The sequence below is a fragment of the Molossus molossus genome, unplaced genomic scaffold, assembly GCF_014108415.1.
Source record: "Molossus molossus isolate mMolMol1 unplaced genomic scaffold, mMolMol1.p scaffold_m16_p_12, whole genome shotgun sequence".
NCBI lineage: Eukaryota > Metazoa > Chordata > Mammalia > Chiroptera > Molossidae > Molossus > Molossus molossus.
Window position 1 is genome coordinate 84,252,301 of NW_023425347.1, and position 16,003 is coordinate 84,268,303.

At 45.1% G+C, this 16,003-nt stretch overlaps 1 protein-coding gene across 6 annotated transcripts in view; it reads right to left on the reverse strand.

The window, feature by feature from the left end:
* PTPRU (protein tyrosine phosphatase receptor type U) overlaps nt 1-16,003 on the reverse strand; it is a 76,456-nt gene that overhangs the window by 38,791 nt on the left and 21,662 nt on the right. For all 6 annotated transcript variants that reach the window (XM_036256061.1, XM_036256060.1, XM_036256058.1 and 3 more), the window contains exons 8-11: nt 7,127-7,435; nt 2,314-2,423; nt 1,789-1,990; nt 1,141-1,243 (exon numbers count right to left, since the gene is read on the reverse strand). In XM_036256061.1, the coding sequence (XP_036111954.1) occupies nt 1,141-1,243; nt 1,789-1,990; nt 2,314-2,423; nt 7,127-7,435 (724 nt within the window). The remainder of the gene's footprint in view (nt 1-1,140; nt 1,244-1,788; nt 1,991-2,313; nt 2,424-7,126; nt 7,436-16,003) is intronic.

A 16,003-nucleotide genomic window follows, 5' to 3' on the forward strand; every position in this document is an offset into this window, starting at 1 on the left:
AATCCCTCCCAGATTCAGGTGCTCCAGGGCCCTGAGGCTTCTGAAAAGTGCAAAATGTCCCTCAGATACCCTGATATTTTTCTGGGTCTCCCCTGAAGGTCTGGGAATCAACCTGTGACAGGCTTTGCAGTAGCAGATATGGGAAAGGCGAAGCAGGAGAAGAGTGGAGGGTGCAGTGAAGATGTGAGGGGTGTCAAGGGAACCTGAGCAACCTACTATCTTCTTGAGGGGCTTGCTATGCCCCTCCCCTGCCCAAATACAAGCTGTCGCCCTCTCCCAGTGCATGTACCTTTGTGGAAGGAGGGAATGGACCAGAGGGGCAGGGAGGCTCTGTGACTTTAAGGCACTGGCTTTGCAGACAGACCTGGGTTCCGAACCCCAGCTCTATCACTCACCAGCTGTGTGGTCATGGGGGCAAGTTCTTTGGGCTCTGAGCCTGTTCCTAATGTGTAAAATAAGGGTGCCATGAGAATAAATGTCCATGGTAAAGTCCCTAGCATGGTGTCTGGCTGACAGTGAATATATGCACATACCCCCCAAACACCCTCATGCTCTGTCACCTACACACACACTCATGCCTCCACACCATGCATCACACACACACATCACATGTCTTTCTCACACACACACACAGACTTGTCTCCAGCACCTTCTCCCCAGCAGAGGCAGGTCACCATGGCATCAGCAGCCCCAGCTTCCTCTGGAGAGAAGGAAGTGGAGAAGCCAAGTTCTTGGCTACTCCAGAGAGATGGCCCTATCCAGCTGGCTGCCCTAGCCTTCTAGAAAGTCCATTCTTTGTCTCCCTGGGAAGAACCCTCCAAGAAGTAAGCTGGAAAGAAAAAAGGCCCCAGTTCACTTCTCCAGGTGTCTAAGCAAAGGCCTTCTGGAGAAGCCTGGACAGTCATACTGTCCAGAGATCTCATGACAATCACCACCAGACACCCATGGCCTCTGGGAGGAATAGCTACAGGCAGTCTGCCTGCCCAGGATCACAAACAACCTCCTCCACATACTCTAAACTCTGAGTAGGAGACTGAGGGAGGACAAGGGTGAGCTGGCCTGGGTGAGGGTGTCTGGATCAGAGGAGGGGCCTCTTCACTGTGGCCCTGACCTCCCACCCCTCCATTCAGTCTTTCCCACCTGATGGGCGCACCACGGCCCTGTGCAGGCCTCAGCAGCACGGTGATGGTGTTCTCAGACTCCCCCAGGGGCGACGGCATGTCAGCATAATCAAAGCTGGGAGCTGGGGAAGTGGACAGGGACATAAGCATGGAGCCTGTCCGCTGGACCGGGAAGGCCAGGCCTCCAGCTTCCTTGACCCCTGTCCTTAGATCTCTTCCCCTTCAGCCTTAGGCTCCTTGTTCCCTCTCACCTGACCCTTGACCTCAGCACTCTGATTTTTTTTTTCTTTATTGATTTTAGAGAGAGAGGAAGAGAGAAGGAGAGAGAGATAGAAACATCTATGAGAGAGAACATTGATTGACTGCCTCCTGCATGCTCCCCACTAGGGATTTGGCCCACAACCTGGGCATGTGCCCTGACCAGGATTCAAACTGGCGACCTCTTGGTGCATGGGTCAATGCTCAACCATTGAGCCTCACTGGCTGGGCCTCAGCCCTCTGATTCCACTGACCACAGTCTTCTGAGCACTCTGACTTAATTCTCCCTGACCTCAAACTCTAAATGGTTCATTTATCTCAGCAGGAGCCCCCACTCCTCCCTTTGCCCACAGAACCCTAGAATTCTGGGTCTCCTCCAAAGGGGGCAGGCCAGGGTCAGGGAGCTCACCTGAGATGTTGGTGGTGATCTCTGTGAGTGCCGCCTGACCGAAGCCTTTGCCTGTGCGGGCCCGCACAGAGAAGAGGTAGGTGGTGCCTGGGTGCAGGTTGGAGAAGACATGGTAGGTCTCATTGCGGAGCTTGGAGATGGTACGCCGTGGGCCCGGCACGTTCACCACCGGGTCTGATGATTCGATGCTCTGGTAGCTGATCTGAGGGCAGGGTGGGCAGGTAGGCAGACACAGGAATGGGGAGGGGCATCACTGGCCCATAGGCTCCACCCATCATGGTTCAGGTGAGCAAGGCTGGGCAAAGGGAAAGGCTCAGTGGGACTGTGCATGCCCCTTAGCCCAGGCTTCTGGGTACCTTCACCTCTCTCTTCTGCCTTCAGATTCCTTGACCCTGTAACCCACAGACCTTGATCATCGCTGAAGGCCCTCAATGATCACTTCTGACCCCCACTATGCACCTCCCTCTCCAAGTTGCGTGCCCTCCTTCCACCAGGAGCCCCCACTGTAATGTGTTCCAAACCCACCTCATACTGAGTGATGAGGCCATTGGGTTCCTGGGGCTCCTCCCACTTGAGGAAGATCATGTCCTCCAGTGGAGTGAAGGTCAGAGACTCTGCCGCGATCCCACCAGGCACTGCGAGGAAAAGGCAGCATGGGGCAGGGGGAAGCTGGCTTTGTAGCCAGGTACCTGAATTCAGATTCTAGCCTTACCATTCCCTAGCTGTATGTTCAGACTACTCGACCTCTCTGAGCCTCAGTTTCCTCATCAGTGAAATGGGAGTGATAATAACCCCGCCCTCACCAAAATTAAATGATGTGGTGTACTTAAAGCCATTTCCTATGGTCCAACTGATTCCTGAGGACTCAAAAAGGGTGGCTGGCATTTTCATCACTGTGCAGGTTGCATTCAGCCAAGAAAAATGTGTCAATGGTCCTATTTTGATCCAGTTAAGTGGTTTTCAGAAAATATTAACATTTCCCAGAGAAATGAAAACAATTGCATTAGTGGCGGAATTATGGATAGAGATATTTTCTTGTCTAAAAATTTCTAATTACACAAACAATATGTTCAATGTGGAAAATCAAAATGAGCATAAAGAAAATTCACGGCACCTACAATTCCATTATCCAAAGAATAACACTGTTAACATTTCAGCATAAACACTTCCAGGCCTGGTTTGGTTCAGGTTTGTCTGTTTTGTTCACATATGCATCATCTTAACAGCAGTCACAAAGAGTTCCTTCTAGGGACAGAACGGGCTTTGTTTAGGAAAACACCTTCATAAACCGCTGCGGGGAGGCTGAACTCCTAGGGCAGGGGACAGCAGAAACCAAGAAAACAGGCCATGAAAGCCAAAGTGCTCTGTGTGGAAATGAGCAGTTACCAAGGCAACACCACCATCCACCCACCAAAATGATAAAGTGAAAAAGACAATTCCAAGTGTTGGTGAGGGTGCAGAGCAACCGAAATTTTCACACAACTGCTAGTAGGAATGTAAACAGATGCAACTACTTGGGAAAACTGGATCTATCGACCTGTTATGAACACACCCATCAGAAATGTATAAATCTACCCCAAAAAAATCTACCAGAATATTTCTTTACAGCACAATTTAAAATAGCTGACCACTGGAAACAACTAAAATGCCCAACAACAGTAAATACAGTAAATAAATGTGGTATCTTCACATAATGGTCTATTTGGTAGTGAGAATAAATTCTATAGAACTGTTCATGCAACATGGCTGAATCTCTCAAGCAAAACACTGAGAGAAAAAAATCCAGTCTTTTGTACAGTATACAAAAGAATACACACTGTATGATTCCATTGATATAGAATTCAAAACCAAGCAGAATTTAATCTGTGACATTACAGGTCAGGATGATGGTTACCCTGGGAGGTTGTGAGGGGAAGGGTGCATGGCAGGGGCTTCTGGGAGCCGGTGATGCCATTTCTTGGTCTGGGTGTGGATTATCCTGATGTGTCCAGTCTGTGGGAATTCACTGAGCTGACCACTTAATATAGGTGTACTTCCTATAAGAATTATACTAATACTTAAATGAGAAGTAAAACATATTAAAGAACAGTTACTGGAGGGAGGGGGAAGGTGAGGGGCAGAGAAAGAAGAAAGAAGGCTAAGCACCAATAAGTTCTCTCTCATCGATGTTTCTATCTCTCTCTCCCTCTCCCTTCCTCTCTCTCTAAAAACCAATAAGGGGGGGGGGGAATATATATATATTCACACACATATATATAAATTGAGAGAAGAATTGAGGACTAGCAGATACAGTAGGTCCTTGAAAAAAGTCCTTTCATTCAACATTGTTTCCTTATAATATTGATAAAAAAAAAATTTTTTAAAGATCAATTCCAGGCCCAGAATTGTGGAGTTTACACATTCTCCCCATGTCCACGTGGGTTTTCTCTGGATACTCCAGTGTCCTTCCATATCCCAGAGATGTGCATGCGAGGTGAGGCAATGTGTCTAAACGGTCCCAGTGAGTGTGTGTGATGTGCCTTGGGATAGAAGGGTGGTTTGTCCAGGATGGGGTCCTGCCTTGGGCCCTGAGCCCCAGCTACCCTTGACCTGGAATTGGAATAAGTGGGTTGAAAAGTATTATCTTACTTGTTTTTAGTTACCTTTTTTTTAAATGTATGTATAGCTCACATTTATTTCAATGTTAAATATTATAAGTGGGGTTATTAACCAGAAATATGCCATAGGAACTTAACTCTTATTTATATTAATTAGCCTATGGTAAAATTGGTTTTGGGATAAGTCACTTCACTTAAAGTCACAGTTTCTAAGAACTTATCAACAATGTTAAGGACTGCACGAGAAAATTTCTCTGCCCTCCCCTATCTGCCTAAAAGAAGGTCATAAGTGTGTAAAGGTGTTCCCTTCCCCTCTCTACCCAGAAGGAAAGAAGTTAATCAATGAGACAACTCTAAACAAAAGAATCTACACAAATTTTACTAACTAGCCCTTATCTACCACTACTTTCCCAATATTTTTGCCTTCACATAATTTGTTGTCCCTATAATCTCAAGGCCCTTTTCCTCTGTCTTGTCATTTCTGTAAAAATAACGTGTTCTTTTGTTAAGATGCTATATAAGCCCAAGTTCTAACCACCTCTTTGAGTTACTCATCACTAAGCACTCACTCTCATATGTATGTGCAGTGCACATGGTAATAAACTCTCATATTTTTCTCTTGTTAATCTGTCTTTTCTCAGTCCAATTTATAGGGCCCCAACCAAAGAACCTAAGATGGTTAGAAGAAAAAAACAGTTCAGTTTTTCCTTCTCCACATTTGCAATTCTTCAGGGTAAACCCCTGAAGTCCTCACTCCTGCCCTCAGCAAATCCTCACAGTTTCAGCACAGGGCATGAAAAATGCATGCTGCCTTGGGTGGGTGGGGTTTAGTGAAAATCAAAGCAGGTGAATCTTGTGTCTGGGTCACTGCTGTGCAGAACAGAAAACTGCACATGTGAGAAGGCAAGAAAAACTGTCAACCAAGAAGCTGAGAACACCTGGGAATTTGCAGGAATCTGGGCGAAGGCTCTGGACCTGTGCTGATGTTACAGCATAGCTGTTAAGAATGAAAACTCTTCACACCTGTCAGAATGGCCGCCATCAACAATCATCAAACAACAAGTGTTGGCGAGGGTGTGGAGAAAAGGGGACTCTAGTACACTGCTGGTGGTAATGCAGACTGGTGCAGCCACTATGGAGAACAATATGGTGTTACCTCAAAAAGTTAAAAATTGAACTGCCATTTGACCCAGTGATCCCACTTCTAGGAATATACCCTAAGAAGCCTGAAACACCAATCAGAAAGAATATATGTACCCCCATGTTCATAGCAGCACTATTTACAATAGCTGAGATCTGGAAACAGCCCAAGTGTCCATCTGTAGATGAGTGGATAAAAAAGCTGTGGTACATATACACAATGGAGTACTATGCAGCTGTAAGAAAGAAAGATCTCTTATCCTTTGAGACGACATAGAGGGACCTGGAAAGTATTATCCTAAGCGAAACAAGCCAAACAGAGAAAGACAAGTATCATATGATCTCACTTATTTGTGGAATATAATGAACATAACAGTCTGAGGAATGGGGCAGTCCCAGAGACGTGGAAGTGGGGTACAGACTGACAATCCCCAGAAGAGGGGGTATTGGGAGAGAGATAAACCACAGAACTTATATGCATGTATGCATGAACAATACACATGAACAACAAAGCTGGGGACAGGGGGGAATCAGTGGAGGAAAAAGGAGAAACATCTGTAACAAACATAAATTAATTTAAAATAAATAAATAAATAAATAAATAAATAAATAAATAAATAAAGCAACTATGAGGTATCAAAAAAAAAAAGAATGAAAACTCTGGCCCAGCCAGTGTGGCTCAGTGGATTGAGCATCCTCCCATGGACTGAGAGGTCCCAGTTCAATTCCCAGTCAGGGCACATGCCTGGGTTAGGGCTTGATCCCCAGTAGGGGGGTACCAGAGGCAGTCAATGGATGTTTCTCACATTGATGTTTCTATCTCTCTATCCCTTCCTTTCTCAATAAAAATATTTTTTTTTAAAAGAAAATCAACTAAGCCGAAGTTGCCTCTTTGGAAAGATTAATAAAACGTATAAACCCCTAGCAAGAGTGAAGAAGCTTTGAGTCAGGCGGGGTTACATCTGAATCCTAGCTCAGCCCGTGGCAGCTGGAACCACTGGCGGAGTCGCTTCACCTCTCTGAGCTTTAGTTTCCTCCACTTCAAAATGAGAGAATAATAAGCCCTACCTCATAGGATGATTGCGAAGCTTAATGTGCAAAGCATGTGCAACCGCTAGTACACAAGAGGCCCTACAAAATATTAGGCATAATTTTGTTTTGATAACACAGTTCACCTCCTGAGAAGACACAAATTACCAACATCAGGAGTGAAAAAGGGGATATCACACAGACCCTACAGACATTGAATAAATATAAGAGAATATTATAACCAACTTTATGTCAAGAAATTTGACAATTTAGGTGAAATGAACAAACTCCTTCAAACACAGTACACCAAAACAGATACAAAAGAAAACCTGAATATTCCAAAATCTATTTAAAAAATTAAAACTGCCACCAAGAAAACTCCAGGCACAGTGGCTTCACTGCTGAATTCTTCCAAGCATTTAAGGAAGAAATTATACCAATTAACCCAAATACTTCCAGAGAACAAATATTAGTTATCATTATTCTGTTGCTATAAGAGTTGGTATAATGCTAAGCACAAAAATTTCCTATGTACAGTTCTGTCCCCTGGGAATCAGCGCTGGGGCTCTTACCGTCCTCATCTGTCTGGAAGGTGACCTCCTTGCCCTCCTTGCGCCCCTCGGGGTTAGTGAGAACGAGGCGCACGTGAACATTCCGGTAGGGCAGCAAGTTCTTGATGGTGTAGCGATTGACGCCCCGCTCCATCTTCACACACTCCCGGATTGTCTGGTTGTGGCTGCTGCCCAGGGTGTAGCGATAGCACAGGGACACGGTGTAGGTGTGGCAACGCGTCACATTGTAGCCCAGTGGTTCCCACTGCAGAGTCAGCTGGCGGGCCTGGATCTCAGCGAAAGCCAGGCCTTTGGGGGCCCTCATGGGCTCTGGGACACCCAGAAAACAGAGAGAAGACAGGGGAAATGGAAAGAGAAGAGGAAATCAGAGAGAAAAACATCTCAGTAAGCTGACTGAAGTCATCCCTCCTTTGTCCCCAAGAGCTCAAGGGACTCCTTAGAGTGTAAACTGTGTGTTTTGGAGTCAGGTGGGGCCACGTCTGAATCCTGGCTCTGCAGCCTGCAGCCGGCATCCACTGGCCGAGTCTCTTCACTGCTCTGAGTCTTAGTTTTCTCCCCTTCAGAGTGAGAGAATAAGAAGCCCTACCTTACAGAATGGTTGTGAAGTTTAAGGTAATGTTTGCAAAGTACATGCGGCAACAGCTAATACACAAGAGGCCCTGCAAACTACTACCTATAATTTTGTTTTAATAACACAGTTCACCTAATTCCTGGACCACATCAGTCCAGTCTGAATCAAACTGTTGCTGTATTTTTCATAAGTGATTAATTCCAAAGTTGTTCTGAAATATACGATACAATAATATATAAAAATCAGGATGATCGCCCTGGCCAGTTTGGCTCAGTGATTGGAGTGTCAGCCTGCGGACCAGAGAGTCCCGGGTTTGGTTCCCATTAGGGGTACATACCAAAAAAAAAAAAAATCAGGATGATAAAGGAAATGAGAACCAAATAGTTAAATAATGCCAGAGAACGTTAGGTAAACAGAAATGCATGCCATTAAGTCCTATGCTGGGGGGAGAGGGGACTAAAAATAAGAGTCAAATTGGATGACGAGTTCCCTGGCTGCCAAAGCAAAAAGGGAAATACAATGTTATATAAGGATAATAATAATAATGGCAGTTAACATTTACTGGGGGCTTTGTATGTGCCAGGCATTGTTTTAGAGCCTTTAAAATGCTTTAATTTCATCCTCACTGTAATCCAATAGACAGGTGCTATTATTAGCCCTGTCCTAAAGATGTGGAAATGAAGGCCCAGAGAGATTAAGTACCGTGCCCACAGTCATACAGACAGTAAGTGGTGAAGGTGAGATCTAAGCCAGGACAGGCTAGCTCCAGAATCCATGATCTTAAACACCACTACCCAGCCTCCCTATTAGGAATTCACTGTCAAAAAAAAAGATCATATCAATGCCTCAGGAGAGACAGCTACCCCAATAAGAGGGAGGAACATGTTACAACCTCTTGATGACTCTGTAGGGCCAGAAGTTTGTCCCTATGTTATCAATTTTAAAAACTGAGACTTCTGGCCCTGGCCAGTGTGGCTCAGTTGTTTGGACATCGTCCCATGCACCAAAGGATTGCTGGTTTGATTCCCAGTCAGGGCACATGCAGGCTCCATCCCTGGTAAGGGGCATGCATGCAGGAGGCAGCTGATCGATATTCTCCTCTCACATCAGTGGTTCTCTCTTTCTCCCTCTCCCTTCCTTTCTCTCTAAAAATCAATTTAAAAATCTTTTCAAAAAAATCAAAACCTGAAGCTTCTGAAGAGAAGCCAGGATGGGATCAGGGGCTCAGCCCCCAGTCCTGCATCTGCAGTGACCAACTGTGTGATTTTTAGGCAAATCTCTGGGCCTCAATTTCCTCACCTGTAAAATGAGGGAAGAAGCCAAGACTAACTGTAACTTACAATCCTTTTCTCTCTTGCTCCCTGACTCTGTGAAGTACAGTTTCATTACCCTCAAGTTCTGTGAGCACCTGCAAAGTGTCTCCAGTCAGAGGATCTCAGGACACAGCCAATGAACAGGTGAGAAGGTACTGATGCTTGGCCTCTTACGATGATTAAGTATGCCGGGCCGGTGTGGCTCAGTCGTGGAGCATCGACCCATGCACCAAGAGGTCACTGGTTCGATTCCCGGTCAGGGCACATGCCCAGGTTGTGGGCCAAACCACCAATGGGAGGCATGCAGGAGGCGGCCAATCGATGTTTCTATCTCTCCCTCTCCCTTCCTCTCTCTCTAAAAATAAATAAAGGGGGGAGGGATGATTAATGTCCTTATCATAGTTTTTTTATATTATTAATGTGCTCAGGATGTACTTGACAAAGAAGGTGCAAAGGGAAACATCAGCCCAGGCTGCTCTTTACTGACACGGGTAGCGCAGCCGGCCCCACGTAGAGCACGATACAAGTTTCTGTTTCCTCCCCGGAGCCCTCCTCTCTTCCCTGAGCCACAGGCAAATAGCATGTCTTCAGCCATATATCTGGCCACCAAAGAGATATTTCAGCACCTTCTAGGAGCAAGGCCCACCTCTGGACTTCTTAAAGTCTGGCCCCCTTCTCCCCACCAGCAGGGCAGACCCTACCTCCCTTCAAGGTCATGACAGGGCTGGCTCCCTGCTCACTGCCACCTGAGGACAGCTGGCTGCAAGCCCACTTACCACACACGCTTTCTCTCCCGTTCCCGACCCACGGAGATTTCCTAATGTTTTTCTATGTCGTTTCGTTTTAACGCATCATGCTTACATGTTTGGTTGGAGGGAGTGGATTTTGTGTGTGCTCACTCTGCCCTCTTGTTCAGAGGTCCTAGCTTTATTCCCTGACTTTCTGGCTGTGGTCTTGGCTGTCCGGGTGTACCCTCCCAAGGTGTCTATGGGAGCCAAAATACCACTGCTTTATTTGCACTAATGAAAGCAGGTCATGGTCCCTGCAGCTCCGCTCACACCATCCCTACCCCCGGGAATACCTGCCCCACATTCCTTTCCATCCTTCCAGCTCGGCCCCAGCGCCCTGCTCCCTGGCTTTCCTGCAGCACTCAGAGAAGGGCATGGGACGCTAACTGCAAACTGGTGACAGACTGTGCCAGGACGATGACAAACGGGACAATAAGCATCCCATCCAAAAAGGGCAGCTGCTGCCCAGCTCCAGACAATGTTGCCAAGCAGGACTGCAGGCTCAGAGTTGCCAGATCCTCCCATTTTTTAAGAGAAGCCAGAAATTCTGATTTTTATGTGAAACCTCCAGATTTTTAAATACTGGCAACCTGTTCAGGTTCTTTAAAATTGTCTTGCAGGGCACAGAATAGCAACATCTAACTTGAGGAATGAAACGTCCACCCTCCTGCTGGGGTATCTCATTCTCCAGCAGCTGTGTTAGCCCCCATCTACCTCAATAGACTAACGGGTCTTAAAAAAGAAAGCTCACTTTTCTCTTCATTCTCCACCCTGATCAAATGTGGGCAGATCCAGAGGCTCAAATAGTTTGTTGACTACAGACTGATATGTTGATTGAGGGGTGTGAATTCATGAGTCTCTCTGTGTTTCCCAAAACCATCTGGCACCCAGACACACACTAGTCAGCTGCCAGCACACACTGGCAAAACAGAACATGGGGACCTCAAAGCCCCATCCCTCTAAATTCCACAGGGCTACAGGCCACTCAGAGATCAGAGGTCAAAATGCACATTAAAACAGTTAACATCTGTTAAATAAGTCCAAAATGTGTTTATTTTAAGAATACTAATAAGGATACAATAACGCTGATTCATTCAACTGTTTCTCGTAGAAGGGACTTTGGAGTGGAGCCAGGTTCTCCAAACTTCAAATCCTACGTCCACCCCTTATTAGTTCTGTGACTTCAGGCAAGTGACTCAACTCCCTTTGCATGGGAGGTCCTTGACTGAAAAAATAGAGATCATAACACCTACTTTGAAGAGCAAGTGCGAGAGTTACATGAGATGAGTCAAACTGCCCTGCCGATATTAATGAATTAATAAATATGTGTGCACGAAGGTGAGATGCTGGTAGCAGTATAAATTAGTACAACCATTTTTTAAAGCAATATATGCCAAAACCACTCCTGTCGCTTTATCCCAAAGAAAACTCAGGAAGAAAACAAAGCTCTATAAGCACTAAGTGTCTCAATGCAGATTTATTTGTAATTTAGGAATCTAGAAACAAATAGTCCAGCAATATGGAGACACTCAATGGACTTCTACAGCCAATAAACATAATTATAAACAACATAACCCACGTAACAGCGTCAAGCAAAGGAGGCAGAATACAAATGCTTTCTACATCCCAATGACAAGGGTGTAACAGTGTGTACTGTGGGCATATGGGCAGAAATTTTAAGAAGACAGAAAAACTAAAACAGCTGTTGGGCTAGGATGGTGAGATTGAGAGCAATTTTTTTTTAATGCCTTCTACCGACATATTATTGCTTTGATGGTAAATAATATTGCGGGAGGGGAGTGTCTGGGGGATGGAGGAGATGACAACACAGCTGGCCAGCAACAAAACAATCACTGGCCAAGGCTCCCAAGCAAGGAGCGGATGGTTATGTCAACGACAAGAAGCATGTAATTAAAAGAAAGATGATGAGCTGTTTGGGTCCTGCCTGTCTAGTCCCTGCCCGAGCTTCCATCCTGGCCAGCCTGTGTAAAGTGTTTAGCAAAGCCTGGCACAAACTGGGCGCTCAGTCCATGATGGCAGCTGTTTTGTTGTTGTTTCAAACTCTGAACTGGAAACAAAGGCATTCAAACTTTGGTTCTGACTCTGCTATGGACTCACTGTGTAGATTTGGGCAAGTGACTAAATCTCCAAGTCTCAGTTGACTCATCTGTAGAATGGGATCAACAGCTGTCACCAGGAACACTGGGTTCTTAACCTACTGTATGATCACAGACAAGTGTCTTCCCCTCTCTGGGTTTCAGTTCCCCAATCTGTACACTAAGGGGAGTGGAACAGAGATCCTCTGTGGACCCCTAGCTTGGATTTTGTTTTATTCTAAGTATCTGACCAGAACTGACTTTGAAGAGTTAAAAACACCATAATAAGGACAGTTGTCACTTATTGAGTGTTTACTGTGTGGTAGGCACTGTATGTCCCATGCATTTAATGAATGTGTATGCAATTATCTGCATTTAACCCAAAACACTGGAGGGCCCCAGTATTCAGGCTTTACATGTCCTCTCTTTTCCATCTACACTTATTTCCTAAAATCTAAGGACTCAGTCTGGAGTTCTCAGCCTCGGCATAATTGACATTTTGGACTAGATAATTCTTTGTCGTGGCGGCTGTTTGTGCAACGTAGGGCGTTTAGCAGCTTCCCCTGCTTCCTCCCTTTGATGCCATTAGCACCCCACTCCCAGTTGTGACAACTAATATGTCTCCAGACACCGCAAATGGCTCCTGGGAGACAAATCACCCCTGCTTGGGAACCACCAGTGTAAGACCTCATCCAGTCTCATGGCTTTAAATACCGCCTACACCATGTCTATACCGACAACTTTCAAATTTATATCTGCGGCCCGAACCTCTTCCCTGAACTCCACTCTCGTAAATCCATCTGCCTGATGGATATCTCCACTGACCATCTAATAGGCATCTCGGAGTGAACAGTTCCAGCACAGAACTCCTGAGCTACGAACCCCGTCACAGCTTTCTCCCGAAGTCTGCTGCTTCACAGGAAAGGACAACTCCACCCTTCCAGCTGCTCAAGCAAAACGCCTCGGAGCCATCCTTGACTTCGCCTCGGAGCCATCCTTGACTTCTCTCTGTCTCCTCTCCCTCCTTGCACTTCCAATCCATCAGCAGGCACAGTTAGCTCTAGCTTCAGAATAAACCCAGAATCTAACCACTTCCACCACCTCCACACTTCCTCCCCGCCCTCGGCCTCCACCGTCTCTGCTGGACTGCTGTAGCCGTGTCGCTGGTCTCTCCTCCGGTCCCCTTGCCCCCCGAGAGTCTATTCTCCACAAAAGGCCCAGAATCATCCTTTTAAAAAGCAAGTGAGGTCACTCCTGCTCTCCGTAGCCCACAGTGGCTTCCCAGCTCACTCAGAGTAAAATGGCCCTGAGCCCCACCTCCCCGGCATGGTTGTGACCCCTCCTGCCAACTCCCCCTCACTCACTAGCCTGCTATTACACTGGTCTCCTTGCTGCGCCTCACATGCACCAAGCATGCCCCAGCCCACACTGAGCTTACTAGTCTCCATAGGCCTGGAATGCTCCTTCCCCCGCAGTGCCTCCAGCTTCCTGCATGGCCCAGGTCTCACCTCCTCAGGTCTCTGCTAAAATGTCACCTTCTCAGTAAGCCAGACCCTTGAGCCCTTTTAAAATAGCCATCCTCCTGCCCGGCCAGTGTGGCTCAGTGGTTGAGTGTCGACCCATGCACCAAGAAGTTGCCAGTTCGATTCTCGATCAGGGCACATGCCCAGGTTGTGGGCCCAATCCACAGTGGGGGCATGCAGGAGGCAACCAATGGATGTTCTCTCTCATCGATGTTTCTATCCCCCCCCTCCCTTCCTCTCTAAAAATCAATAAAGAAAAAGAAATAAATAAATTTTAAAAATAAATTTAAAAATGACAATCCTCCTACCCCCACACCCCCTCCCCCTCCCTAGCATTTATCATCATTTGACAAACTATGTATTTCCCTTGTTTACTGTCTCCTCCTGAACATGCAGAAGGACTCACATGTTAGTGGTCTTTGTCTGTCTTGGTCCCAGGCCTCTACCCCTGACACATAATAGGCACTCAATAAACATTTTTTGAATGAATCTTCACATTCGGTATGGCAAAGATTATTATTCCTGTTTTATAAAACAAGGGGACTAAAGTTCCAAGAGGTTGCCCTGGCCAATTTGGCTCAGTGGTTAGAGTGGCAGCCCTTGGACTCAAGAGTCACGGGTTTGATTCTGGTCAAGGGCTCGTATCTTGCTTGAGATTTGGTCCTCGGCCCTGGTCAAGGTCATGCAGGAGGCAACCAATCGATGTGTCTCTCTCACAATGATGTCTCTCTCTCTTTCTCTCTCTCTCTCTCTCCCCCTCTCCCCCCCCTCCCCCCCAGCTCACTCTTGCTTTCTTCCTCTTTTTCTCCCTCCCTCTTTCCCTCCCTCCCAGTCTATCTGAAGATAAATGGAAAAATATCTCAGGTGAGAATTTTTTTTTAAAGTTCCAAGATGTTAAGTAACCTGACCCAGATCCCTCAGCTAGAAAGTAATTCCCACTGGAATACTCCGACCCACCACCCAAGGGTCTCTCCAAATGTAGCATTAAACTGGATTTTAGATGGTTCCCAGGTCAGCTTTTAAAAACACTTAAGAAAACGAATGGCAAAAAAATAAATAAACCTCAATCTCAACCTTGTACCTTCTCCAAAAAGTAACTCAAAACGGATCATGGGCTTAAGTGTAAAAAGTAAAACTATTTTACACTTTTAGGAGAAAAAAAATCTTTGGAAGCTAGGGTTAGGCAAATTCTTAAACTTGACACCAAAAGCACAATTCATAAAAGAAAACTTTTGTAAACTGGCCTTCATCAAAATTAAAAATGGTCATTCTGTGAAAGATCAAGTAAAGAGGATAAAAAGACAAGTTAAAAGCTGGGAGAAAAATATGTACAGACTACATGCCCAACGAAAGGACGAGTATCTAGAAGGTGTGAAGGACTCTCAAAGCTCAGCAGTAAAATGTTAATAAACCAGTTAGAAAACAGGCAAAGACATGAACAATTCACCAAAGGGGACTACAGCTGGCAATCAGCACACGAAGAAATGTTCAACACCACCAGGTATAAAGGAAATGCAGATTATAGGACCAGGATGGGATATTACTATACACCTTTCAAAATGACTAAAATTATGACAATACCAAACGTTGGCAAGAATGCAGAAAACCGAATCACTCATACACTTGTTATTCACAGGCGAAAATGTAAAAAATACAGCCTCTCTGGCAGTGTCCAATAGAACTAAATATACCCTTACCATATGACCCTCATCTGTATCCTTGGGCATTTATCCCAGAAAAATAAAAGTTTATGTTCATGAAAAACCTATACACAAATGTTCATAGCAGCTTTACTTGTATTAGCCAAAAAGTGGTACCAGTCCAGATATCCTTCAACAGGTGAGAGGTTAAACCAACTGTGGTATACCCATACCACAGAATACTACTCCACAATAAAAAAGGAATGAACTATATCAATATACCAATATACCAATCTCAGTGCCAAGACAATTCAATGGGAAAAGAATAATCTTTTCAATAAATGGTGCTGGGACAACTAGACATCTACATGCAAAAGAGTGAGGATGGACCCTTATCTCACACCATATACAAAAATTAACTCAAAATGAATCAAGGGCCTAAATATAACAGCTAAAACTATAAAACACTTAGAAAAAATAGGGGTAAATCTTTGTGACTTTGGATTAGTCAGTAGTTGTTTTTTTGTTTGTTTTTGTTTTTAGATAGGACATCAAAAGCACAAACAACAAAAGAAACAAATACATAAATTGGGCTTCATCAGAATTAAAAACGTTTGTGCTTCAAAGGACACCATCAAGAAAATTAAGACAACCCACAGAATGGAAGAAAATGTTTGCAAATACATCTGATAAAAGTCTAGTATCTAGAATATATAAAGAACTCCTACAACGCAATAACAAAAAGAAAAGAAAAAACTTAAAAATGGATAGAGGATCTGAATAGACATTTCTACAGAGAAGATATACCAATGGCCAATAAACACACGAAAAAATGTTCAATATCATTAACCATCAGGGAAATGCAAATTAAAACCACAATGAGATACCACTTCACACCCACCAGGAGGATTATAACAAGAAGACAGATAATAACAAGTGTCAACAA